General features: G+C 61.5%; 2 protein-coding genes across 3 annotated transcripts; one reads left to right on the top strand and one right to left on the bottom strand.

Annotated features, from left to right (window-relative positions):
* Positions 1 to 254: 254 nt before the first annotated feature.
* On the top strand, positions 255 to 12,470 carry TINAGL1 (tubulointerstitial nephritis antigen like 1). Of its 2 annotated transcripts, none has more exons than XM_064172730.1 (12): positions 255 to 307; positions 1,048 to 1,373; positions 2,622 to 2,685; positions 5,014 to 5,106; positions 5,217 to 5,331; positions 7,256 to 7,379; positions 8,218 to 8,368; positions 9,155 to 9,338; positions 9,651 to 9,696; positions 10,231 to 10,354; positions 11,126 to 11,171; positions 11,304 to 12,470. In XM_064172730.1, exons 2-12 carry the CDS (start codon positions 1,061 to 1,063, stop codon positions 11,442 to 11,444), a joined length of 1,401 nt encoding a protein of 466 aa, XP_064028800.1. In that variant the 5' UTR covers positions 255 to 307; positions 1,048 to 1,060; the 3' UTR covers positions 11,445 to 12,470. The 2 variants fall into 2 exon arrangements, with proteins under 2 accessions (XP_064028800.1, XP_064028801.1); XM_064172731.1 differs by having other exon boundaries at positions 286 to 307; positions 1,051 to 1,373.
* A 5,184-nt stretch (positions 12,471 to 17,654) lies between these two features.
* On the bottom strand, positions 17,655 to 24,113 carry PEF1 (penta-EF-hand domain containing 1). The gene is made up of 5 exons (XM_064172743.1): positions 24,035 to 24,113; positions 23,759 to 23,912; positions 21,233 to 21,388; positions 19,790 to 19,933; positions 17,655 to 18,027 (listed from the first exon to the last, which is right to left on the bottom strand). The coding sequence occupies exons 1-5, from the start codon at positions 24,053 to 24,055 to the stop codon at positions 17,798 to 17,800; spliced, it is 705 nt and encodes a 234-aa protein (XP_064028813.1). The 5' UTR covers positions 24,056 to 24,113; the 3' UTR covers positions 17,655 to 17,797.
* Positions 24,114 to 24,701: the final 588 nt, after the last annotated feature.

The following is a 24,701-nucleotide window of genomic DNA, read 5'->3' as shown; positions in this document are numbered from 1 at the left end:
CAGGGCCGCCCGGACTCCCCCTCCGGTTTACAAGGACACAAACAAGGGGAGCAGGAACCTAAGAAGTGCCCCCGGAGCCCCCCGGGGATGGGGCGGTCGCGGTCTCAGTTCTTGCCCCCAGCCCCGCCGGCAGCCTTTGAGGCTCCGACCCCCGCCCGGCTGCGCTCTGCTCCGCCCGGGGAGGGGCAGCTGAGCCCGGCCGGATCGCGGTGCTCCCCCCCCCGCCTCCCGGGGCGCGGTTAAAAGGAGCGGCGGGGCCGGGGGAGGTGCTCGGCGGCTGCGGCGGCGCGGAGCAGAGCGGCGGCAGGTACGGGGCAGGGGAGCAGGAATGAAATGCACCGGAGGGGTTGGGAAGTGTCGGGGGGGGAGGGGAGAGTCCTACCTTGTGGCTTCCTTGGACCAGATTTCTACCCCCGAATACTCCTCCCGGGGTCCCCAGAGCTCCCCTCGACCCGCCGAGCTGAGACCTGGCAGCTCATCACACCGCCTGTGTCTCCACGGACTGGGACAGGGCACCCCAGGTGCCCTCAGCAGCACCATGCCGCTGGGGTTTGGGGTTTGCAGCAGGAAGTGAAGGTGTGGGTGGGCACTACTGGGTCTCCTTGGGCACCCAGGGAGTGGGCACCCAGCGAGGAGTGGGGGTTTTGGGGTGTCACTCTGCAGCTGTGGGCCCCCCCTTGCAGCCAGGATGGGGTGCAAAGGGAGTTAAAGACCTGAACATTTTGGGCATCCCGAGGCAGGGGAGGGTGGGGCTGAGGTGGGGCAGGGGCTGGTTTTGTGGGCAGCACGCTGGGTGCTGGCTGGGACGGGCATGGTGCCTGGGAGACAGCTCGGGGTCGTACTGGGTGCCTGCTGGGGTGGGCAAGGTGGCTCAGGGCTCAGTGGGCGAGGTGGCTTGGGGCTCAAAGGGCAGCACCCTGGGTGCTGGTCAACGGGGGTGACCCAGCAGGATGAGACTGGCATAAGGTGCAGAGCTCTCCTGTGCCCACAGGACCCCTGGGCTGTCCCCCACCCTGCTTAGTGCCCCCTCCCCCGCTCCCCCCGCAGCAGGTCTGGGGACATGGCCTTCATCACATGCCTGCTGCGGGTCCTGCTCTGCCTCTGGCTGCTGGCCCAGGTGGCCCTGGCCGCCCGGGTACGCACCCGCCGGGAGCTGGCACCTGGCTTGTACGAGCACGGAGTCTACGACGCGGGCGGCTCCTACTGCCAGCGGGGGGACGTCTGCTGCCACGGCCGGGACGATGCCTGCACCGTGCCCTACCACGACACCCTCTGCTACTGCGACCTCTTCTGCAACCGCACCGTCTCCGACTGCTGCCCTGACTTCTGGGAGTACTGCCTGGGCATCCCTGCCCCCTTCCCCAAAGCCGCAGGTGAGACAGTGCCCAGCTGGGCAAGCGCTCTGTGGGTGCCAGGGGGCCGGCCCTGGCGTGCCCGGTGTGGTACTGGTGCCTCTTTGGGTAGTGGATGAGGCCAAAGGTAGCAGCTCACAGCCCTGCCCTTTGCTGCTCTGAACCCCTTGGAGCTGCAGAAACTCAAACCAAGTGGCCAGGCTGGGGCTGGGGGCACAGAAGCTGGGCTGGGGGCAGCCTGTGGCCCTGTAAACTATGCCCTGAGGTACTTCATGGGCAGGGTTGTGGGGGGCAGAGGGGTCTGTAGCCCCTTAACCATCCCCTGAGCCACCCTATGGGCAGGGCTGAGGGGGGCAGGAGGGCAGAGGGGTCTGTAGCCCCTTAACCATCCCCTGAGGCTCCTCATGGGCAGGGCTGAGGGGGGCAGAGGGGTCTGTGGCCCTGTAACCATCCCCTGAGCCTCTCCATGGGCAGGGCTGAGTGGGGCAGGAGGGCAGAGGGATCTGTGGCCCTATAACCATCCCCTGAGCCTCTCCATGGGCAGGGCTGAGGGGGGCAGGAGGGCAGAGGGATCTGTGGCCCCATAACCATCCCCTGAGCCTCCCCATGGGCAGGGCTGAGGGGGGCAGGAGGGCAGAGGTGGCAGCTCCAGCTGCCTGTGGGGCAGAGCAGGGGCATGGTGGGAGAGTTTCATCCCAGCTTCCTCGGTCACGTCTGGGGCAGGCAGATGCTGGCCCTGACTTAACCCACCCAGCAGCTGGTGTGGGCAGGGTGGATGGGGGGGGGAGTGGGGTGAGAGGGGGGCATGGGCAGCCCCCACCAGGCAGCACAAGGCTCTCTAAGAAGTCCCTGCAGAGCAGAGCCAGCTCCAGGGTACAACTGGCCCCTTTATCCCTGTCCCGCCAGACTCTGCCTGGTGTTCGAGGCCAGCTCTGCTCTGCAGCCCTAGGGTGAACCCTCCTGGCACTGTGCCAGCCCCACTTTACCCGCCCCTCCACCCCCCCCATCCCCACCCTGCACCCTATGGCACAGGCTGGCTCCCTGTCATGCTTTAGACCCAACTCAGGACATCCTCATCCCAGGTCTGAAGGTGCCAAGATGCAGCTGGGCATCCTGCTTCGGCTTTCAGGACCACATTTGTTATCCCTTTGGTGGTTTATCTCCCCGGAGCCATGGGGGGTGCTGGTGGGACACCCCCAACCCCCCCTCTCCATATAGCCAGGGGCTCACTGGGGCTCTCCCTCCGTTTTTGTCCCCCCCTCCCCCCAGGCTGTGCCCGTGCTGGCCGCACCTACCCCACCGGAGCCACCTACCAGGAGAACTGCAACCTGTGGTGAGTGGCTCTGCACTCCCGGTGCCATGCGGGCACCACCAGCTTGGTGCCAAGGGGGCATCGAGGTGCCCGCAAGCAGCTCGGCAGGAGCACGGGGCCCTGGCTGGCTGGGTGGGGGCTGCTGCCAAATGCTTTTGTTCTGGCATCTTCCAAGCAAAAATTCCCCGAGGTTTTGAGCCACTCCCAGATTTCTGCACATGCCCTTTGTGGGAGCCAGGTGAGCACACGGCCAGGCTGGCTGCGAGCTGCCCACAAGGAGGTTTTGGCCACCTTGGTCCGAGCTCAGCTTGCCCAAGCTTGATGGGCCCTGCCTGCGGCTGGCAGCCCTGCCAGCTCGGTGCCAGGTGGGCTGAACCCGTCCGTGGTACGCAGCAGGAGCTTGGCTGTTCGTGTTAGGGAGCAGCGTGGGCTTGCTCTGAGGAGGAAGGGCTGGGGAGGTATTAATGGCATCCCAGAGGTGGGGGAAAGGGCACCCGGCGGGCACAGAGCTGCCCGCAGACGAGGAGGGAGCGCGGCAGGGCTGGCGGCGATGCGGCAGATAAGGCACATCAAAAGGCTGCGTCTGGGGCGTGGGTGAGGGCACCCACGGGTGTGTGCCCGCGGGTGCTGGAGCTGCAGCCGGCTGGCTGGGGGCACCTCCTCTGCGTGCAGAGAGTGGTTTAGGGTTGGAAGGGACCTTGAAGATCATCTTCTTCCCAACCCCTCGCTACGGGCGGGGACGCCTCTCACTAGAGCAGGATCTCCTCCTCCTCTTCCTCCTCCTGCCACCATCCCTCCCCATTCTTTCCCCCCGACCCTGTCCTTCCGTAAGGGAGTTTGGGATGTGCAGGCTGGAGAAGAAAAGGTTCCAGGGAGACCTTAGAGCAGCCTTCCAGGATCTGAAAGGGGCTCCAGGAGAGCTGGAGAAGGGTTTTTATCCGGAGCTGTGGTGATGGGACCAGGGGCAGTGGTTTGAAAGCAGAGCAGGGGAGATTTGGATGGGACATTAGGGAGAAGCTCTTTACCACGAGGGTGGTGGAACACTGAAAAAAGGCTGCCCAGAGAAGCTGTGGATGTTTCATCCCTGGATGTGTCCAAGGCCAGGCTGGATGAGGCTCTGAGCAGCCTGGGCTGGTGGGAGGTGTCCCTGCCCGCGGCAGGAGGGTGCAATTAGATGAGCTTTAAAGTCCTCTCCAACTCAAGCCCTTCTATGATGCTCTGAAAAGGCAGCCTGAGCCCTTCCTGAAGCCCTGATGGTTCTCCCTATGGGGCTGGAGGTTATCCCTGGGCACCAGGAGGAGGTCGAGGTGCTGAGGTTGTGTAGTGCCTCTGGGACAGCATCACCTCCCCACAGCACTCCAGGCAGGGAATGGTTTGGCTTGGAAGGGACCCTAAAGATCATCTACTTCCAACCCTTCTCCCCTGACACTTACAGCCTGGAGAGCAGCAGTTCCTGCAGCTCTTTGCCCCAGACCTTGCCTCTGCCTGGCTCCTCATCGGGGGTGGGGGGGGGGGGGGGCGAGGCTGGCAGGGGGCCAAATGCAGAGGGTGAAGCAGAGGGGACTGCTCTGGCTGGGCACCCAGCTGGCTGCACCCTGGGGTGCCCTCATGGGAGCCCCCAAGGTGTTCACAGCCAGGCGTAGGGATCACTGGGAGTGCTTGGGGCTGGGGTGAGTACTGGGGGGTGCAGGTGTGGGGTGGGGGCCAGGCTGGTGGGACACAGCTCCAGCCTCGCACGGCTCCTTAAAAGGGAAGAGCTCGCTGAGAGCTGTGCCGCGGGCAGGAGGGAGCATGCCAAGCATTGCTCACATTGCAGGGGGAGCACAGCCAGGGGCTCCCCAGGGGCACCCAGACCCAGCATTTCCCCCCCTCCCTTCACCCACCCCACCCATCCGATCTCCCCATGGGGGCTGCAGGGATCCCAGCTAAGCTGCCCAGGGTGGCTTTCCCCGGAGGTGGGGGGACGTGGCCAGCCCCAAATCCCCTCCCTGGGCTGCTGTCCAAGCCCTGCTCTGCTCTCTGCAGCCTGGCTGCTGTTCAGCTGCTTTTTCTCTCCCATGCTCTGTCTGCCCCCAGGGCTCCTGCAAGGACTGAGGCAGGGGGGGTGCAGCCTCCAGGGCCACGCAGAGAGCTGTCCCCGTCCCCTGTTCTCGTGTCACTGCATCCTGAGGTGCCAAGCTGGGATGTGACCCACCCCAAACCCTGATGCAGCTCAGCCCTGGCTGCCTACAACAGCAGCAGGTCCTTAGCTTGGCACGGGGGCAGCACCTACCTGGGGTCCCCTTTGTCACCTCAGCCCCACTGTCCCTCCCCAGCTGACTGTCCCCTCCGGTGCTGTCCCCTCTGCAGCACCTGTGGCCCCGGTGGGCAGTGGCAATGTGAGGACCATGCCTGCTTGATGGATGGGGACCTGATCGATGCTATCAACAGGGGCAACTACGGGTAAGGCTTGGGTGCTGGGGAGGCTGGGGTGGGGGGGGATGAGGAAGGGATGCTTCACCCCTCGGTGCTTTTGGGGACACCCTTAACCTGTGTCCCTTCTTGCCATGCAGCTGGAGGGCTGCCAACTACAGCCAGTTTTGGGGCATGACGCTGGAGGATGGCATCCGGTACCGCCTGGGCACCTTCCGCCCCTCTCCCACTGTCATGAACATGAACGAGCTGCAGGTGAGACCCCCCCCGGGCCGCTGGGGAAACTGAGGCACGCTGAGGGCTCACCCTGCCTGTCCCATGGCTTCAGCCAGCCTTTCAGCATCCCCTCACCTAGTGATGGAGCAGGTCTGCAGGAGGCCACCGAGATTCAGAGGGCTGAAGAACCTCCCCCACGGGGACAGGCTGGCAGAGTTGAGGTTGTTCAGCCTGGAGAAGAGAAGGCTCCAGGGAGACCTCAGAGCAACCTTCCAGTGCCTGAAGGGGCTGCAGGAGAGCTGGGGAGGGCCTTTTGACAAGGGCTGGGAGTGACAGGAATGGATTAGAGCTGGGAGAGGGGAGATTGAGAGTGGAGAGGAGGAAGAAATTCATTGCAGTGAGGGTGGGGAGACAGTGGAGCAGGTCACCCAGGGAGGCTGTGGATGCTCCCTGCCTGGAGGTGTTCAAGGCCAGGCTGGATGAGCTCTTGAGCACCCTGGGCTTAGTGGGAGCTGTCCCTGCCCGTAACAGGGTGGGGATGGAACTGGATGAGCTTTAAGGTCCCTTTTAACCCAAACCATTCTCTACATCTTTGTCCCCACAGTGTCCCCAAGGCCTGGGAAGGGGCCGGGCAGGGTGGGTGCAGGGGCGGCCCCTGTGCTTGGAGACAGCAGCTCAGCACATTCCCCCCGACAATCCCCGGGCTGCCGCTGTTGTTTTTGCCCCTCTCCTGCCGGCTGCGTTCCCATCGGAACGACAGCCCCGCGGCTGCTGACTCAGCAGAGCCGCCAGCGCTTGTCCCGGGGGCTACCCCTGCCTGCCCCCGGGCTGCCCCCGAAACCAGACCCCCAGCTGGGGTAGGCACTGATTTGAGCTCCTGTGGGTGCTGGTGGCAGCCCATAAGTGCTGGTGGAAGTAATCAAAGGTCCTGTGGGTGCTGGTGGCAGCAGCTGGAGGTTCCCGTGGGTGCTGGTGGCAGCAGCTGGAGGTTCCCGTGGGTGCTAGTGGCAGTGGTTGGGAGTCCCGTGGGTGCTGGTGGCAGCCCATAGGTGCTGGTGGGAGTAATCAAAGGTCTTATGGGCACGGGTGGCAGCAGCTGGAGGTCCAGCAATGCTGGTGGCAGCAGCTGGAAGTTCTCATGGCTGCTGGTGGCAGCAGCTGGGGGGTCCCATGGGCACTGATGGCAGCAGTTGAGGTCCTGTGGGTAATGGTGAGAGTAGTCAAAGGTGCCATGGCTATGGATGGCAGGGGTTGGAGGTCCTATGGGCATTAGTGGCAGGAATTGAATGTCCCACTGTGGTGGTGGCAGCAGTTGGGGCTACCATGGGTGCTGGTGGCAGCAGTTGAAGGTCCTGTGGGTGCTGGTGGGAACAGTCAAAGGTGCCATGGACATGGATGGCAGTGCCTGGAGGTCCCATGGGTGCTGGTGGGGACAGAGCATCATGCCCAGAGCCATGGCCTTGGCTCTTGGAGGGGTTTAATTTTAGAGGTGCTTCCTGTGCCAGGCTCAGCTGCATGTCACAGCCACCTCCTCCCCAGGAAGGTTGGGCTGGGCATGGCCAGGGTGAAGGCTCTGTGGCTCCCCCACCCCTGCAGTGGAAAAGCTGGGTGTGAGTTGGTGGCTGGATAAGAACCAGGCAGAGGCCACAGTGAGAGCCCTGAGGCACTCAGTGCTGAGATCCCACACACACCACTTGGGGTTCTTGCTGCAGAAGGAGCCACTGGGGCTGAGAACCCCAAATGTAGGGGGATTAGCTCATATTGGGAGGGATGTAGCTTGTCTGGGACAAAGGGGCACCCACAGCCTGGTGCTGCTCACCATGGGGCATGGCTGTCCTCCTGTCAAGGGGCCCTGCAGTGAGGCTGGGGGATGCTGATGGCTCCAAGGATGCTCTGGGGATGAGCTGCTCACCAGCTCAGGTGGTCCCCATGTGGTGCCCACCCTTGGGCTCTGTCTCCACAGATGAACATGGACTCCAACGAGGTCCTGCCTCGCCACTTCGATGCAGCTGCAAAGTGGCCTGGCATGATCCATGAGCCCCTGGACCAGGGCAACTGTGCTGGCTCCTGGGCATTCTCCACAGCTGGTGAGATGGGGAGAGGTGGGAGGGGGAGGCTGATGGAGAGGGGATGGAGATGGGGGGGATGATGGAGAGGGGATGGGGATGGAGATGGGGGGGATGATGGAGATGGGATGGGGAGGGGATGGCTGATGGGGATGGAGGGGCGGATGGGGAGGGGAGGTGGGAGGGGATAGGGAGGGGTGGCAGATGGAGAGTCAGATGAGGATGGAGAGGTGGCTGATGAGGAGGGGTGACAGATGAGGATGGGATGGAGAGGAGGTGGCTAATGGGGATGGGGGGGCTGACCAGGAGGAGAGATGGGAGGGGATGGGGAGGCTGCTGGGGATGGGGTGGCTGATGGGCAGTCTATGGGGAGGTGATGGGGGGGTAGCTACTGGGGAGGGGAGGCTGCTGGGCAGTCTATGGGGAGGTGATGGGGGGAGCTGCTGGGGGTGGGGTGGCTGATGGGCAGTCTACGGGGAGGTGATTGGGGGGGAGCTGACAGGGAGGGGAGGCTGCTGGGGATGGGGTGGCCAATGGAGAGTCTATGGGGAGGTGATGGGGAGGAGCTGACAGGGAGGGGTGGCTGCTGGGGATGGGGTGGCCAATGGAGAGTCTATGGGGAGGTGATGCGGAGGAGCTGACAGGGAGGGGAGGCTGCTGGGGATGGGGTGGCTGCTGGGCAGTCTATGGGGAGGTGATGGGGGGGAGCTGCTGGGGAGGGGAGGCTGCTGGGGAGGGGAGGCTGATGAGCAGTCTATGGGGAGGTGATGGCAGGGAGCTGCTGGGGATGGGGTGGCTGAGCAGCGGGGCAGGAGCTGTGGGAGCAGCCACCACTCCCTGACCACCTGCTTGCTGCCAGCTGTCGCCTCGGATCGCATCTCCATCCACTCCATGGGCCACATGACACCTGCCCTGTCACCCCAAAACCTCCTCTCCTGTGACACCCGCAACCAGCGGGGCTGCAGCGGGGGGCGGCTGGATGGTGCCTGGTGGTACCTCCGCAGGCGAGGGTGAGTGGGGCTGGCAGGAGCTGAAGGGGCAGAGGCTGCCCCAGTGTTGGAGTGGGATAGGAGAGTTCAAGGTTCTGGTTACCTGGGAAGAGCCCAGAGGTGCCCCTTGTGCGTCCTGTCCCCAGGGGGAGAGGTGAAGAAGAGGGTTTGGGGATTGAGGCAGGAATGGAGAGTGGGGAGAAGGGATGGGAGGAGGGAGCAAGGTGGGGATGGAGAGTGGGAATGGGGATCAAAGTAGGGATAGAGAGTGGGGTGTGGGAATGGGGGTGAGGAAAGGGATCAAAGTAGGGATAGAGAAGGAGGTCTGGGAATGGGTTTGGGAATGGGGATCAAAGTAGGGTTGGAGAGTGGGGTTTGGGAATGGGGATCAAAGTAGGGATAGAGAGTAGGGTGTAGGTGTGGGGGTGAGAAAAGGGATCAAAGTAAGGATAGAGAAGGGAGTCTGGGAATGGGTTTGGGAATGGGGATCAAAGTAGGGATAGAGAGTGGGGTGTGGGAATAGGGATGAGAAAAGGGATCAAAGTAAGGATAGAGAAGGAGGTCTGGGAATGGGTTTGGGAATAGGAATCAAAGTGGGGATGAAGAGTGGGGTTTGGAGGTGGCAAAGGGAGCGAGGAGCAAAGTGGGGATGGTGAGTGGCAGGGGGAGGCTTGGGGATGGGGATAGAAATGGAGATCAAGGTAAGGATGGAGAGTGGGGTTTAGGGAAGGGGTCGCCAGTGGGGGTCGGAGTGGAGATGGAGCTAGGTGGTCCTTCTCCTCCTGACGTCCGTGTCCCTCTGCTCAGGGTGGTGACAGACGAGTGCTACCCCTTCACCAGCCAGGAGAGCCAGCCGGCGGCACAGCCCTGCATGATGCACAGCCGCTCCACGGGCAGGGGCAAGCGCCAGGCCACCGCCCGCTGCCCCAACCCCCAGACCCACGCCAACGACATCTACCAGTCCACTCCTGCCTACCGCCTCTCCTCCAGCGTGAGTGCCCGCGGGACGCGGCCGGCCAGCAGGGGCACAGCCGCCGGCGTGGGCGAAGCAGGAGCGGTTCAGGCGTGGGGAGCAGGAAGGGGCTTGGCTCGGGGTGGTTTTGTTTGCCTGGGAATGCCAAGTTTGGGAATGAAGCTGGGAAAAACCCACTGTGGAGTGCCGCGGGGAGCTGCTTCTCCACCCAGCATCTCCACGGCACCCACCCCTGGCTGCCGAAACAGCCTCTGCCTGCCTCTCTGAGGGGTGGGGGAGGGCAGTGCCCAGGGGTGCCGCTCCTGCTGCCAACCAACTCTCTGCTTGCAGGAGAAGGAGATCATGAAGGAGCTGCTGGAGAATGGTCCTGTGCAAGGTAGGGAGCCAAGGTGGGCACCTCACCCACATGCCCCAGTACTGGGGGCATGAAGTGGATGGGGCAGGGAGCAGCCAAGGTGGGCACCCCACCTGCACACCCCAACGCTGGGGCTTGGGAGTGGGTGGGGGAAGCTGCCCTGCCCGAGGCTGGAGACCCCCCACAGACGCCTTGGCTGCTTGCCCTGCGTCGTGTTTAGCCACATGCCCAGGCAGTGCCCTGCTCTTGCCAGCCCCAGGGTGCCCGTCACGCTGCCCACACCCGCGGGCACTTGTTGCTCATTAACTCCCGAGATTTAATCTCCCTCTCAGCGGTTGGCACTTGGTTCCTTGATGAGTTTGCTTGGTTTAAGCCTCCTCTCACTCCTGTCTCACCGCCCGGGGGAGGATCCAGCTCCTGCTTTCCCTCCTCCTGGGTGATGCCCCCCTCCATGTCCCCAGTGCCTATGTTCCCCACCCCGGGGGACACGATGGGCAGCACCCTCATCCCCTGGGATATGGGCAGCATCCCCAGACCCTTTCCCTCTTCCCACAGCCATCCTGGAGGTGCATGAGGATTTCTTCATGTACAAGAGTGGGATCTACCGGCACACGCCGGTGGCTGAGGGGAAGGGACCAAAGCACCAGAGACACGGGACCCACTCGGTCAAAATCACTGGGTAGGTGAGGAGGGGGTGGTGTGGGGGCTGGGGGATGCAGAGAGCCCTGGTCTGGGGCGGGGAGAATCACTCTCTTGGGGGAGGAAAGATGTCCTCTGCCTTTGAACAGGGAGAGGAGGTGGGGAGGGAAGGGGAGTGCAGGGAGTGATGCTGGGGAGGGCTCCTGGGGGCCAATCAGAGAACAGGAGAGTTGGAAGGGACCTTAAAACTCATCCAGCTCCAACCCCCTGCCGTGAGCAGGGACCCCTCCCACCAGCCCAGGCTGCTCAAAGCCTCCTCCATCCTGGCCTTGAACACCCCCAGGGAGGGCACAGCCACAACCACCCTGGGCAACCTGTGCCAGTGTCTCTCCCCACCCTCACCGTCAAGAATCTCTTCCTACTCTCCACCTCCCCTCTGCCAGCTTCCATCCTTTGCCCCTCATCCACAAGCCCTTTAAAAAGTCCCTCCCCATCTTTCTGTGGGTGCCACGAGTGTGCAGTGCTCAGCCCCCTCGAAGGAGAAGGGAGGGGAGGCAGGTTGGAGGTGCAGAGCTGAAGGAGGGGGCTGGGGCCGAGCGGGGGAGCAGCTGCCCTGTGCCGGTCGCTTCCTTCCTCCTCCCGTGGCTAAATATCGCTGCTGTATTTCGGGAGCGGACGTAAATTCCTCAGGCTGGTCCTCGGGAGGGAGGAAACGAGCAGGGTTCAACACAGCAACCTGCCTGTCACGCTGCCAGGCACGGTGATGCCCACCCTGTGCCCCCTTACTCACCCCTCTGTCCTCCCGGCGCAGGTGGGGTGAGGAGCAGCTGCCCGACGGCCAGACCCAGAAGTACTGGGTGAGTGTCGGTGGGTGCCCACCGCCTGGGGCTGGCTGGCATGGGTGGGTTCATGCCACCGTGCCCAGGGAAGGGTTCGAGGCCAGGAGGTGAGCCGGCACTGACTCGTGTCTCTTGCCCCCCTCTCTGCAGACGGCTGCCAACTCGTGGGGCACAGCGTGGGGCGAGGGGGGGCACTTCCGCATCGCCAGGGGCATCAACGAGTGCGAGGTGGAGACCTTCGTGGTGGGCGTCTGGGGCCGTGTCAGCGTGGAGGACATGCCCCACAAGTGACCCCCTCGCTGCCCACGGCCCTCTCCCACTCTGCCCCCTCCCCGCCCCCAGCCCCACCGATGTCCTTCTCCTGCCCAGCGACCGCAGCCTCTCCCTCCCCTCCTTTGGGGGGGAGGCTGGGGGGTGTGTGTCACCCGTGGGGGGTGGGGGTGGGGGTGAGACGCCCCCTCCCCGCCCCCGTGCAGCTCCGTGCCGTCGGGCAGGGGGATGGGACTGCCCCCCGGGTGCCCGCGGCTGGGGGCTGTGTGCCCCCCACCCTGCTGACGTGGCGGCTGGGTGCAGTGGTGCGTGCGGGTGGGGGGGAGGTGCCGCGGGGGCTGGTCCCGCATCCCATGGGATTTAGCCGCTAATCCCCCTTTGCTCCAGGCTTGGCTGGCTTCTGGTGGCAGCTGGGGGGGCTCTTCGAAGGTAGCCACCTCCCCCCCTCCCCCCCACCACATAGAACTGGTGGTGGTGGCTTCACCATCCTCATCTCGCCACCCAGTACCAGGGGGCACTGGGCTGGGGAAGAGCTGCAGTGCCAGGGCTCATCCACCCCCATATCTGCCCACCCTCACCCCCCCTCATTTTGTCTTGCTCTGGAGTTGAGGGGGTTAAAATAACCCAGCAGTGCCTGGGGGGGGAGGAGGAAGAGGAGGGAGGGAGGGAGGGGAGAAGTTCACCGATGTCGCCGAGCCTGAAGAAGCCCCAAGTCTGAATGCTGTAGGCTGAGAATGGGGCTGGGGTCCTCACACCCCCCCCCCCCCCGCCCCTTGCCCGTCCCTATGGTGCTATGGGTCCTGCCACCCCAATTCTGGGGCCTTTGGGGGACAGGGAAAGGCTCAGTCCCACACAGTGTCCCTGTCCTGGTGGGGCCACAACTGGGGACCAGGCAGCAGCACAGCTCTCTCCACTGCTCCTTTCCTTCCCCCCCCCCCCCTCCAACCCCCTCCCCGGGGCTCTACTTTTAAGACCTGTTAATTTTTTGGGGGGTTTTGGTATTTATTTTGCTTTTTATTATTTGTAAATAAACTTTTGGAAGCCTCAGGGCCAGGAGGCTCCTTCCTCGGGTGGGGGGGATGGGTGGTGCGGGTGGCCCTGCTGGCCCCTGCCTGCCTCTGTCCCATGGCAAAGGGGGGAGCTGCCCTAGCAGTGGCCCCGGGAAGGGCTGGGGGGGGGTTGAGATAAGGTCCCCGCTCATTGTGCACCTTCCGGCCCCGCTGGCTTCTGCTGGCCGCAGCCAAGGGACACTCATCAGAAGCAGGCGCAGCCCCCCCAGGCTGTCGCCCGTCGGCTGGAGTGGCACTGTGCCCACCCTGCAGCCCGACGTGCCGCCACCAGGAGTGCCACTGCAGGCAGCAGTGCCACCGCCGCTGCCGCTGCAAGCCAGGAGTGTACCACTGCAGCTGGGTGTGCCACCAGGGCAGAGAAAGACACCGTGGTCATCCCACAGCCAGGAGTGCCACCCAAGTCAGGAGTGCCACCCAAGTCAGTCAGGTGTGCCACCACAGCCGCGTTGACCCACTGAAGCCAGGGGTGCCAGCAGGGGTGGGCATGCCAGATGTGCCACTCTAGCCAGAAGTGCCACCGCAGCCACACTGACCAACAAATGCAGTGGTGCCGGCACAAACAGGTGTGCCAGCACAGCCAGATGTGCCAGCACAGCCAGGAGTGCCACCGAGGTGCCAGCGCCCCTCAGCCTGACGTTGCAGCGCAGCGGGGCCAGGGCAGAGCCGCGGCCGCGGGGCAGGGCTGTGGGCACTGTTGCCGGTGCCAAGCTGTGTTCACCTCCTCCTTTCCTCCTGTTATTGCTCCCAAAGCCACCCTCTGCCCGGGCACCAGCCCGGTGCCACCAGCAGCACCCAGGCAGCGGAGGAGGTGCCCATAGGGTAGAGGTGTGGCGCCACCTGGTGGTGACAGGCGGTACCTGCCGGCCGCTGCGACAGCCAGAGCGGACAGGGGCGCGCAGGGGATGGACAGACAGACCAGGGGTGATACACAGACACCCAGGGGATGGATGGACAGACAGACACAGAAGGGATATACAGACACACAGGGGATGGACAGACAGACAGACACAGAGGGGATGTACAGACAGACAGACACAGAGGGGATATACAGACACGGGGGGGGATGGACAGACAGACAGGGGATGTACAGACAGACACAGAGGGGATATACAGACACACAGGGGGATGTACAGACAGACAGACACAACGGGGATATACAGACACACGGGGGATGGACAGACAGACATAGAGGGGATATACAGACACACAGGGGGATGTACAGATAGACAGACACAGAGGGGATATACAGACACAGGGGGGATGGACAGACAGACGGGATGTACAGACAGACACAGAGGGGATATACAGACACAGGGGGGATGGACAGACAGACAGGGGATGTACAGACAGACACAGAGGGGATATACAGACACAGGGGGGTTGGACAGACAGACAGACGCAGAGGGGATATGCAGACACACGGGGGATGGACAGACAGACATAGAGGGGCTATACAGACACAGAAGGCATGTACAGACAGACAGACACAGAGGGGATATACAGACACAGGGGGGATGGACAGACAGACAGGGGATGTACAGACAGACACAGAGGGGATATACAGACACACAGGGGATGGATAAACAGACAGACAGACACAGAAGGGATATACAGTCACAGGGGGGATGGACAGACAGACATAGTGGGGATACACAGACACACAGGGGGATGTACAGACAGACACACAGAGGATATGCAGCCAGACAGAGGGGATATAGAGACAGAAGTGATGTACAGACAGACAGACACAGGAGGGATGTACAGACAGACACAGAGGGGATATACAGACACAGAAGGCACGTACAGGAGACGTGCACAGGGGATATGCTGAGACACAGAGAGGATGTATAGACACAGAGGAGATGGACAGACACATGGACACACACAGGGGATACTGAAAGACAAAGAGGCTCTACAGACACACAGAGAAGATGGCCAGGCAGACAGATGGGTACAGGATAGATGCACACAGAGGATGTACAGACACATGCAGGGTATGGACAGACAGACACACAGCTACACATAGCTGTAACCTTCCCTTACACCTCCACTCATCCCTGCTGCTGCACATCAGCCCCAGCCAGGACAGGGACAGCCTGCAGAGGTGGCGATGGCTGCAGCACAGGTGTGGGGCTGCTGGCTCCCCACTGCCTCTTTTCAACTCCCCTCCAAGAGCTTGGGCAGCTCTGACTCAAGCCAAGAGCAGGAGAAACACTGCAGGGCTGCTTCGTGATGCTCCAGCACACAAAGTTCTGCCTTTGGCTGAAGCTGAGGAAACCACCAAGGGCTGCTTATCGCTGCTGGAAGGGGCAGATAAGGAGCTGGGGCATGGAATGGTTTGGGTTGGAAAGAACCTTGAAGAGGGAGTCCAAGCAATTAACCCAGCACTGCCAGGCTGCCACTAAAACCCTGTCCCTCAGCAGCACATCTCTATGGCTCTGAAACCCCTCCAGGGGATGGGGACTCCAGCAGCCTTTGTTTTCTTGCATCAAAGACTCCTCCAAACACTCAGCAGCTTCTCCAGAAGCCTCTCTTGAGGCCATGTTTGCTTTTTAATACCTTCAAACACAACAAAGCTCTGGGTTTGTGGTTTGTTGTTTTTTTTTCTGCTCCAAAAGCTCCTTCCAGGATTTGCACTTGATGAATTAGAAAGATGTTGAAAGAAAAGAAACAACCTCTTTAGGTTTGGGCAATGGCTACTGCAGTGCTTACCTTCTGTGCAGGGTTTGGAAGGCAGGAGCTGAGGATGCAAAGTGTCTTTGTAAGGTTTGGGTTGCTCTTTATGGAGCAAAACTAGAGGTGGGTAGGCTCACAGGCTCACAGGGGTTGGAAGGGATCCAATGAGATCATCCAGTTCAACCTCCCCCCCTGCCAGAGCAGGACCATCCAAGCTAGCTCAGGGCACACAGGAACACATCCAGACAGGCCTGGAAAGGCTCCACACAAGGAGACTCCACAACCTCTCTGGGCAGCCTGTGCCAGGGCTCTGGGAGCCTTCCAGGCAAGAAGTTCCCCCTTGTGCTGAGCTGCAACCTCCTGTGCTGCAGCTTCCATCCATTGCTGCTTGTCCTAGCCCAGGGAGCAGTGAGCAGAGCCTGTCCCCCCCTCCTGACCCCCAGCCCTCAGAGAGTTATCAACACTGATTTAATCCCCTCAGTCTTCTCTTCTCCAGACTAAGCAGCCCCAGGGCCCTCATCAGGCAGTGCTCCAGGCCCCTCATCATCCTCGTAGCCCTCCCTTGGGCTCTCTCCAGCAGATCCCTGTCCCTCTGCAACTGGGGAGCCCAAAACTGAAGGCAGTGCTCAAGATGAGGTCTCACCAGGGCAGAGTAGAACCTCCTACTACTACTGCCTACAACTACCTACAGGGAGGCTGTAGCCAGCTGGGGTTGGGCTCTGGTGCCAGGCACCCAGCAGAAGAAGAAGGGGACACAGCCTGAAGCTGTGCCAGGGCAGGTTGAGGCTGGATGTTAGGAGGAAGTTGTTGTCAGAGAGAGTGATTGGCACTGGAATGGGCTGCCCAGGGAGGTGGTGGAGTGGCTGTGGCTGGAGGTGTTGCAGCCAAGCCTGGCTGAGGCACTTAGTGCCATGGTCTGGTTGGTTGGGCAGGGCTGGGTGCTAGGTTGGACTGGCTGAGCTTGGAGATCTCCTCCACCCTGCTTGATTCTGTGACTCCCTTGATCTGCTGGACACACTCTTCTTCATACACTCCAGGATCCCATTGACCTTCCTGGCCACCAGGGCTCATTGCTGTGCCATGGATGTTATCCACCTGCACTCCCAGGCTCAGACTGGATGTTAGGAAGAAGTTCTTCACTGTGAGGGTGGTGAGACACTGGAACAGGTAGCTCAGGGAGGTGGTGTAAGCCTCATCCCTGGAGGTGTTTAAGGCCAGGCTGGATGGGGCTCTGATCAACCTGATCTAGTGAGGTGTCCCTGCCCCTGGCAGGGTGGCTGGAGTTGGATGATCCTTGAGGTCCCTTCCAGCCCTGACCATTCTGTGTTTCCTTCCTCAAGGCCCACTAAAGGATGATCATAGAATCACAGACCTGTCAAGGTTGGAAGACACCTCAAGGATCATCTAGTTCCAACCCCTCTGCCACAGGCAGGGACAACCTTCTCCTAGACCAGGTGGAAAACCACCACAACAAACCCCCCTTGTGTTGGCCAAATCTTTATCCAGACCTCAGCAGCAGACCCCAGCCCTCTGCTTTTCTCCAAGTGGCCATGAAATGTGTGAGAAGTCAGCCCAGGAGAGTGTCTTGAGCCCTGGAAGCAGCACCTAGAGCAGAGCTGCAGCACCTAGAGCAGAGCTGCAGCACCTAGAGCAGAGCTGCAGCACCTAGAGCAGAGCTGCAGCACCTAGAGCAGAGCTGCAGCACCTAGAGCAGAGCTGCAGCACCTAGAGCAGAGCTGCAGCACCTGATACATCTCCTGCCCACACCCCAGAGCTGCTGCTGGCTGCACAAAGGGGGTGCCTCACAAACACAAAGCAGCCAGGGACCAGTGCACGTTGCCTTTTATTCCAAAGCTGTAAAAATAAGCTCTAAACTGTGTCAGAGTTTGGCTTCAGCAGGCAGAGATGGATCTAGAAAGACGTTGGCATCAAGGTAGGGGTTGATGATCCTGCATGGTGGCACCTCCCAGGGGCTTGGAGAGAAAAGAAGGCTCAAAGCCTCAGAACTCCAGAGTGTTTCCAGCACAGCTGAAGGGTTTGACATGCTCTTGGTGAGGAAGAGCCAGCTGCAAGGTGAGGAAGAACAAGCTCTGCCCTCACTTGGGCCCTTCTTGGTGCTTTTCAGAGGAAGGCTCAGCTCTCAGTCACCAGAGAGTCCTCAAAAGCCTGTTGAGATGGAGCTGGTCCACCACAAACACCTCACCAAGCAGAGAGACAGCACAGGTAGGGGCTAAGTAAGATCTGTATCTGGCAAGGGATGATCCAAGCACTCCCTGGGAGGCATGGCACAGGCTGCTGCTTTGGCTGTCCCACCCCTAGGCTCCACTTTACCTTGGGACACAAGGAATGGAGGAGCCCCAGCAGGGCTCCTTGGGCACACCAGCCTGGAACGCCAGCCCCCGGGGCGGGGAGGGGAGGGGGATGGGGACAAATCAGGGGAGGAGGGGGGGATGGGGACAAATCAGGGGAGGAGGGGGGAATGGGGACAAATCAGGGGAGGAGGGGGGAATGGGGACAAATCAGGGGAGGAGGGGGGGATGGGGACAAATCAGGGGAGGAGGGGGGGATGGGGACAAATCCCGAGGCTGGTAGCTGTTCCAGGAGCCCAGCCCAGCGAGCTGGCAGCCCTCACATCATGCGAGTCACCACCATGGTGAGGAAGTCCTCGTAGCTGAGCCGGACGTTGCCCACCAGGCCTGTGTCCTTCTCGCGGAAGGCGTCGGTGGTGCTCTGCAGCTGCATGCAGATGTGGATGAAGCGGTCCAGCTGGATGCTGGGGTTGGAGGACCTCTGGCCGTAGCGAGCCAGCAGCAGCTGGCTGAACTGCGGGCTCAGGTTGTAGCCCATCTGGCTGAAAGCTGGCAGCAAGGAAACGGCAGGCTGAGGAGCGGCGAAGGGAAGCCTCCTGCCCTCCCTGCTGGCTGGCACCCACCGCGGCTCTGCTGGGGGTGGGCAGGGGCAGGGCTCTCAGCGGGGAGGAAAGCAAAGCAGGGCACAAATTCCTGACATTCTTCCCCTCCATCAGGCACAAACACACCCAAGTTCCTCCCGAAAAAAAACAAGCTTTAGCCACATGCCATTTAAGGGGGGGGGGGGAGGGTGGGAGTGGGCGGGGGAAGGCATTTTGGGTTTCCTTAAGGAAGGAAGTTTAGGTCACAGCCCTGCTGTAGCTCCTCGATCCCAAAGGAAGGCTCTCACCAGCTCTGTCACAGCCAGTTTGGCCAGCCCAGCGTGTCCCAGCTCAGTGGCAGGCATGGGCCACAGCTATGGCTGCATGGGAGGCACCCAGGAGCTTGCAGCCACCCAGCCCAGTGGCAGGCATGAACTGTAGCCATGGCTGCATGGGAGGCACCCACATGACTGTGTGAGAGGCACCCAGGAGCTCAGAGACACCCAGCCCACTGTGTCCCAGCAAAGCAACAGGCATGGGCTGCAGCTAGGCCCTGTGGAAGGCACCCAGGAGCTCAGAGACACCCAACCCAGCATGTCCCAGCAGGGTGACAGCTGTGGACTGCAGCTGTGGCTCTGTGGAAGGCACCCAGGAGCTCAGAGACACCCAACCCAGCATGTCCCAGAAGAGTGACAGCTGTGGACTGCAGCTGTGGCTCTGTGGAAGGCATCCAGGAGCTCACAGGCACCCAGCCCAGTGTGTCCCAGCAGAGCAACAGGCATGGGCTGCAGCCATAGCTGTGTGAGAGGCACCCAGAAGCTCAAAGACACCCAGCCCAGCATGTCCCAGCAGAGTGACAGCTGTGGGTTGCATCTATGGCTCTGTGGAAGGCACCCAGAAGCTCACAGACACCCAACCCAGCATGTCCCAGCAGGGTGACAGCTGTGGATTGCAGCTGTGGCTCTGTGGAAGGCACCCAGGAGCTCAGAGACACCCAACCCAGCATGTCCCAGCAGGGTGACAGCTGTGGACTGCAGCTGTGGCTCTGTGGAAGGCACCCAGGAGCTCACAGGCACCCAGCCCAGCATGTCCCAGCAGAGTGGCAGCTGTGGATTGCACCTATGGCTCTGTGGAAGGCACCCAGGAGCTCAGAGACACCCAACCCAGCATGTCCCAGCAGGGTGACAGCTGTGGACTGCAGCTGTGGCTCTGTGGAAGGCACCCAGGAGCTCACAGGCACCCAGCCCAGCATGTCCCAGCAGAGTGGCAGCTGTGGATTGCAGCTGTGGCTCTGTGGAAGGCACCCAGAAGCTCACAGACACCCAGCCCAGCATGTCCCAGCAGGGTGACAGCTGTGGATTGCATCTATGGCTCTGTGGAAGACATCCAGGAGCTCACAGGCACCCAGGAGCTCACAGGCACCCAGCCCAGCATGTCCCAGCAGAGTGACAGCTGTGGGTTGCATCTATGGCTCTGTGGAAGGCACCCAGAAGCTCACAGACACCCAACCCAGCATGTCCCAGCAGGGTGACAGCTGTGGATTGCAGCTGTGGCTCTGTGGAAGGCACCCAGGAGCTCACAGGCACCCAGGAGCTCCCAGGCACCCAACCCCGCTGCAGAGATGGTGCCAGAAGAAGTCACCAGGCTGGAAGTGAACACCAAGCAGAGGCAGACTGTGGTTCCCAGGATGCTCAGAAAGGGTCACGTTGGGGTCCCTGCTCTCTACCCACCTTGCTGGAGCTCGTTGAAGCTGATGGAGCCTGACTGGTCCCTGTCATACTGCTGGAAGAGGCTCCTCCACTGCTGGATGAAGCGCAGCAAGGCTGCGAAGCCGTACACGTCTATGCGCCCAGACCTGGTCTTGTCAAACATGTCTGGAGAGGAAACAGCAGAGATGAGGGAAGAGTGGAGTGAGAACACCCTGCAGAAACACCCAGAGAGCTCAGGATGTGTGTGGAAGCTCCTCAGCACCTGAAACCCTCCCTCAGCAGGACTGTGATCAGAAAGGACTGGCAAGAAACAGCAGCGAAAGCAAGCAGAGGAATGGAGCAGCTCTGGCTTGCTGCTGCAGCTCTGCCTCCTCAGCCTTCCAGGAGTGAGGTTCACTCAGCTTTGGAACCCTGCTCTGCATCTTGCCCCAACAGGATTTTGTGCCTTTAACTTGTGTCCTCCTCCAAAAGGGTGCTGGGAGCTGCAGCCTTTGCCCAGCTGCTCAGGTTGGTGATGCTGAGGCAACAGCAGGCTGGGCTGGGTTGGGCTTCACCCCACAAACGTCTCAGCTCAAAGGGATGAGAATCAGAGAGTGGCTCTGGTTGGAAAAGACCTCAGAGATCATCCACTCCAACCTCCCCACCGTGGGCAGGGACACTTCTCAACCAGACTCAGCTGCTCAAGGCCTCAGCCAACCTGGCCTTGAACACTCCCAGGGAAGAGGCATCCACAGCCTCCCTGGGCAGCCTGTTCCAGAGTCACAGAACCAAGCAGGGTGGAAGAGAGCTCCAAGCTCAGCCAGCACAACCTAGCACCCAGCCCTGCCCAACCAACCAGACCATGGCACTAAGTGCCCCAGCCAGGCTTGGCTTCAACACCTCCAGCCACAGCCACTCCATCACCTCCCTGGGCAGCCCATTCCAATGCCAATCACTCTCTCTGACAACAACTTCCTAACAACATCCAGCCTCAACCTGCCCTGGCACAGCTTCAGGCTGTGTCCCCTTCTTCTGTCCCTGGCTGCCTGGCAGCAGAGCCCAACCCCACCTGGCTACAGCCTCCCTGCAGGCAGCTGCAGGCAGCAATGAGCTCTGCCCTGAGCCTCCTCTGCTGCAGGCTGCACCCCCCCAGCTCCCTCAGCCTCTCCTCACAGGGCTGTGCTCCAGGCCCCTCCCCAGCTTCATCACTCTTCTCTAGATGTTTTCCAGTACCTCAACATCCTACCCTTGTACTGCAGAACTTCTTCCTCAGCTCAACTCTAACCCTGCTCTGCCTCAGCTTCGAACCATTCCCCCTAGTCCTGTCTCTAGACACCCTGATGAAAAGTCTCTCTGCAGCCTTCCTGTAGGATCACTTCAGGTACTGGAAGGCAGCTCTGAGGTCCTCCCTGGAGTCTCCTCCTTTCCAGGCTGAACAACCCCACAAAGAAAAGCAGCAGGAGGGCAAGGAGAGCCCAGACTCACTTATCATCAGCATGCAGGTCTCATCATTGAAAGTGGACCAGTTGGAGTTGACCAGAGCCTGCTTCAGCTCCTTAACAGAGATGTAGCCACTGTGATCTGCATCCACTGCCTGGAACCAGGAGAAGGCCTCTGGGTCCACACCTGGGGGGGCACTGCCTGCATGGGGAGAGACCACAGAATCATATCATAGAATCAAGCAGGTTGGCAGAGAGCTCCAAGCTCAGCCAGCCCAACCTAGCACCCAGCCCTGCCCAACCAACCAGACCATGGCACTAAGTGCCCCAGCCAGGCTTGGCTTCAACACCTCCAGCCACAGCCACTCCACCACCTCCCTGGGCAACCTCTGCCAGTGTCTCACCACCCTCAACCTGTGCCAATCTCTCACCACCCTCCCTTGTCAAGCACTTCACCCTAACATCCAGTTTCAACCTCCCCTCTGCCAGTTTAAACCCACTCCCCCTCATCCTCTCATGACAAGCATCTTAGAGGACTCTTCCAACCAAAACAATTCCTTGATCCTACAGCTCCCAGGGATGCAGCCAACACCCAGGGCCAAGTGAACACTTCTGCTGTGTGCAGCTCTTTTCTTTTTGTTACAGCCACATCACCCTGAGATAAGAGCTCAGCAATGCCCAGGGCTTGGGATGCAGCCAGGGAAGTAAATCAGAGCTTTCATGTAGCTTGGGAGCAGAAAGCAAACCATGGAGCTGCTGCCCCATAAAGCTGGCAGTGCCAGGAGATGGATGTCTGGCTGTAAAGTTTAATTGCTGGTGCTCAGGGCTGTGGCCTCCTGGAGCCTCCTTGGGATTCTACAATAACAAACCAGGATTCTGCCAGCTCCTTTACATGGTGATTTGATCCAAGATGGGTGAGAGGAAGCCACTAAGCCAGCTCCTCCAGCATGGCATGGGGCCAGGTGGGTGTCCTGGCAGGCTAAGAGGCCTATTAGCTGTCCTGGCTTGCTCCACCCTTCTGCTGATGGGGGAAGCAAGGGTTGGAGGAAAACAAAGGCTTGGGCCATTATGTCCCCTCCCAAAGTGACCAACAGGGACCCACAGGTGGTTGGGTACTTATCATAGAGCCATAGAATGGGTTAGGTTGGAAGGGACCTCAAAGCTCAGCCAGCTCCAACCCCCTGCCATAGGCAGGGACACCTCCCACTAGAGCAGGTTGCTCAAGGCCTCATCCAGCCTGGCCTTAACTTGTTGGTGTCTTGCCCAAATAAGGGTGAGCAAGCCCTGGGGTCACCTACCATGGTCAGTTTGGCAAATGCCACCTGATTGGTGAATCTCTGTGGCCAAAGGAGCCTTTGCACTCAGGCAAGTCATGGAAATGGAGCTAAGCTGCAAGCAGGTGTCCTGCTTCTGCCTCCCTGCCTCTGCCTCACTGCTCTTGGGCAACCTGCTCTGCTCTGCCTCATGGAGCTGCCTCTGCCTCACTGCTCTTGGGCAACCTGCTCTGCTCTGCCTCATGGAGCTGCCTCTGCCTCACTGCTCTTGGGCAATGTGTTCTGCTCTGCCTCATGGAGCTGCCTCTGCCTCACTGCTCTTGGGTGTGTTCTGCTCTGCCTCATGGAGCTGCCTCTGCCTCACTGCTCTTGGGCAATGTGTTCTGCTCTGCCTCATGGAGCTGCCTCTGCCTCACTGCTCTTGGGCAACCTGCTCTGCTCTGCCTCATGGAGCTGCCTCTGCCTCACAGAGCTGCTTCTGCCTCACTGCTCTTGGGCAACCTGCTCTGCTCTGCCTCATGGACCTGCCTCTGCCTCACTGCTCTTGGGCAACCTGCTCTGCTCTGCCTCACGGAGCTGCCTCTGCCTCACTGCTCTTGGGCAATGTGTTCTGCTCTGCCTCACGGAGCTGCCTCTGCCTCACAGAGCTGCTTCTGCCTCACTGCTCTTGGGCAACCTGCTCTGCTCTGCCTCATGGACCTGCCTCTGCCTCACTGCTCTTGGGCAACCTGCTCTGGTCTGCCTCATGGAGCTGCCTCTGCCTCACTGCTCTTGGGCAGTGTGTTCTGCTCTGCCTCATGGAGCTGCCTCTGCCTCACTGCTCTTGGGCAGTGTGTTCTGCTCTGCCTCATGGAGCTGCCTCTGCCTCACAGAGCTGCTTCTGCCTCACTGCTCTTGGGCAATGTGTTCTGCTCTGCCTCACAGAGCTGCCTCTGCCTCACTGCTTTTGGGCAACCTGCTCTGCTCTGCCTCAGCCTCACTGCTCTTGGGCAGCCTGCTCTGCTCTGCCTCACAGAGCTGCCTCTGCCTCACAGCTCCTGGACAAGCTGTTCTGCTCTACCTCGTGCTTCAGACCAGCTTAGCCCTGATGTTTGGGGCTTGAACTACCTGGAAAGTTCAGTGCCTCGAGTTTGCCAGGAGAAGGCATTTGAGTGCCTCACACCAAGGCAAGCAGTGCCATCCACATGGTGCTCTCTGCACAGCTGCCCTCACCTCTGCACCTCTGTCCCGGGGCCGCCCAGGGGCTCGGGGACCCCCCGCAGAAGGCACTCACCCATCCGACCCGCGGCCCTACTCACCTCCAGGAGCCCCTCCTCCGTAGGGCCCGGGCTGAGGACCACCGTAAGGCCCAGGTTGTCCATAGGGGCCTCCTCCGTAGGGAGCTCCGGGATAGGCTCCGGGATAGGCACCGGGCGGGGGCGCGCCGGGGGCCTGTCCTGCGCCGGGGAAGCCCTGGAGAGAGGACAGAACCTTTGTGTGCAGCCGGCCCCGAGCCGAGCCGGCCCCATCCCACTGCGCCCCGCGCTCCTCCGTGTCCCCTGCCGCCCCGGTCCCGACCCCCGCCCCGGCCCCACCTGCCCTGGGTACGCCGCCATGGCACCGCTTCCGCCCCCGCGGGGCCCGGCGCCTGACGTCACCAGCACGGCTCACGCCCATTGGACAGGAAAGGCATAAGTCCCGCCCCCGGGAGGCGATGGGCGGAGCCGGAGTGGGCGGGGCGGTGCCGGCGGGGGCGGGGCGGTGCCGGCGGGGGCAGGACGGTGCCGGCGGGGGCGGGGCGGTGCCGGCGGGGGCGGGGCGGTGCCGGCGGGGGCGGGGCGGTGCCGGCGGGGGCGGGACGGTGCCGGCGGGGGCGGGACGGTGCCGGCGGGGGCGGGACGGTGCCGGCGGGGGCGGAGCGGCCTTAAAGCGGCGATGGCAGCAGGAGGGACGGGGCCCGGGACGGGGCCCACCTGCCCCGCGGCCTCCTGCCGGGAGCTGCTCCAGGAGAAGCGTTTGGAGCAGCCTAGGAGTGCCGCTGGAATCTCCGCGGAAGCAGGACCGGGGATCCCTGGAGCTGCCTTCACAGCAGCAGGTCCAGGATCAGCCCAAGAGCAGGGCGGGGATGAGCCTGGCAGCTGGGCTGAGATCCCTCCAGAGGCAGGACTGGGATCTCCGGGGAGCAGGACTAGGATTCCCCCAGGAGCTGGGATCACCCCGTGACCGGTTCTGGGATCCCTCCAGAGGCAGTGAAGAGATCCG

This window comes from Pogoniulus pusillus, chromosome 37 (assembly GCF_015220805.1).
Source record: "Pogoniulus pusillus isolate bPogPus1 chromosome 37, bPogPus1.pri, whole genome shotgun sequence".
Classification (NCBI taxonomy): Eukaryota; Metazoa; Chordata; class Aves; order Piciformes; family Lybiidae; genus Pogoniulus; species Pogoniulus pusillus.
The sequence above is the reverse complement of the archived record's forward strand: the minus strand, read 5'-3'. Positions and strand labels throughout refer to the sequence as shown.

Bases quoted from the DNA above. Each gene is read 5' to 3' on its own strand.
- TINAGL1 (XM_064172730.1), top strand. From the start codon at position 1,061: ATGGCCTTCATCACATGCCTGCTGCGGGTCCTGCTCTGCCTCTGGCTG. The intron at 5,107-5,216 runs GTAAGGCTTGGG...CTTGCCATGCAG, and splicing joins ATCAACAGGGGCAACTACGG to CTGGAGGGCTGCCAACTACA. The intron at 9,697-10,230 runs GTAGGGAGCCAA...CTCTTCCCACAG, and splicing joins GGAGAATGGTCCTGTGCAAG to CCATCCTGGAGGTGCATGAG.
- PEF1 (XM_064172743.1), bottom strand. From the start codon at position 24,055: ATGGCGGCGTACCCAGGGCAG. The intron at 23,913-24,034 runs GTGGGGCCGGGG...TCCTCTCTCCAG, and splicing joins TGGCGGCGTACCCAGGGCAG to GGCTTCCCCGGCGCAGGACA. The intron at 18,028-19,789 runs GTGGGTAGAGAG...CCTTGCTGCCAG, and splicing joins CTTCAACGAGCTCCAGCAAG to CTTTCAGCCAGATGGGCTAC.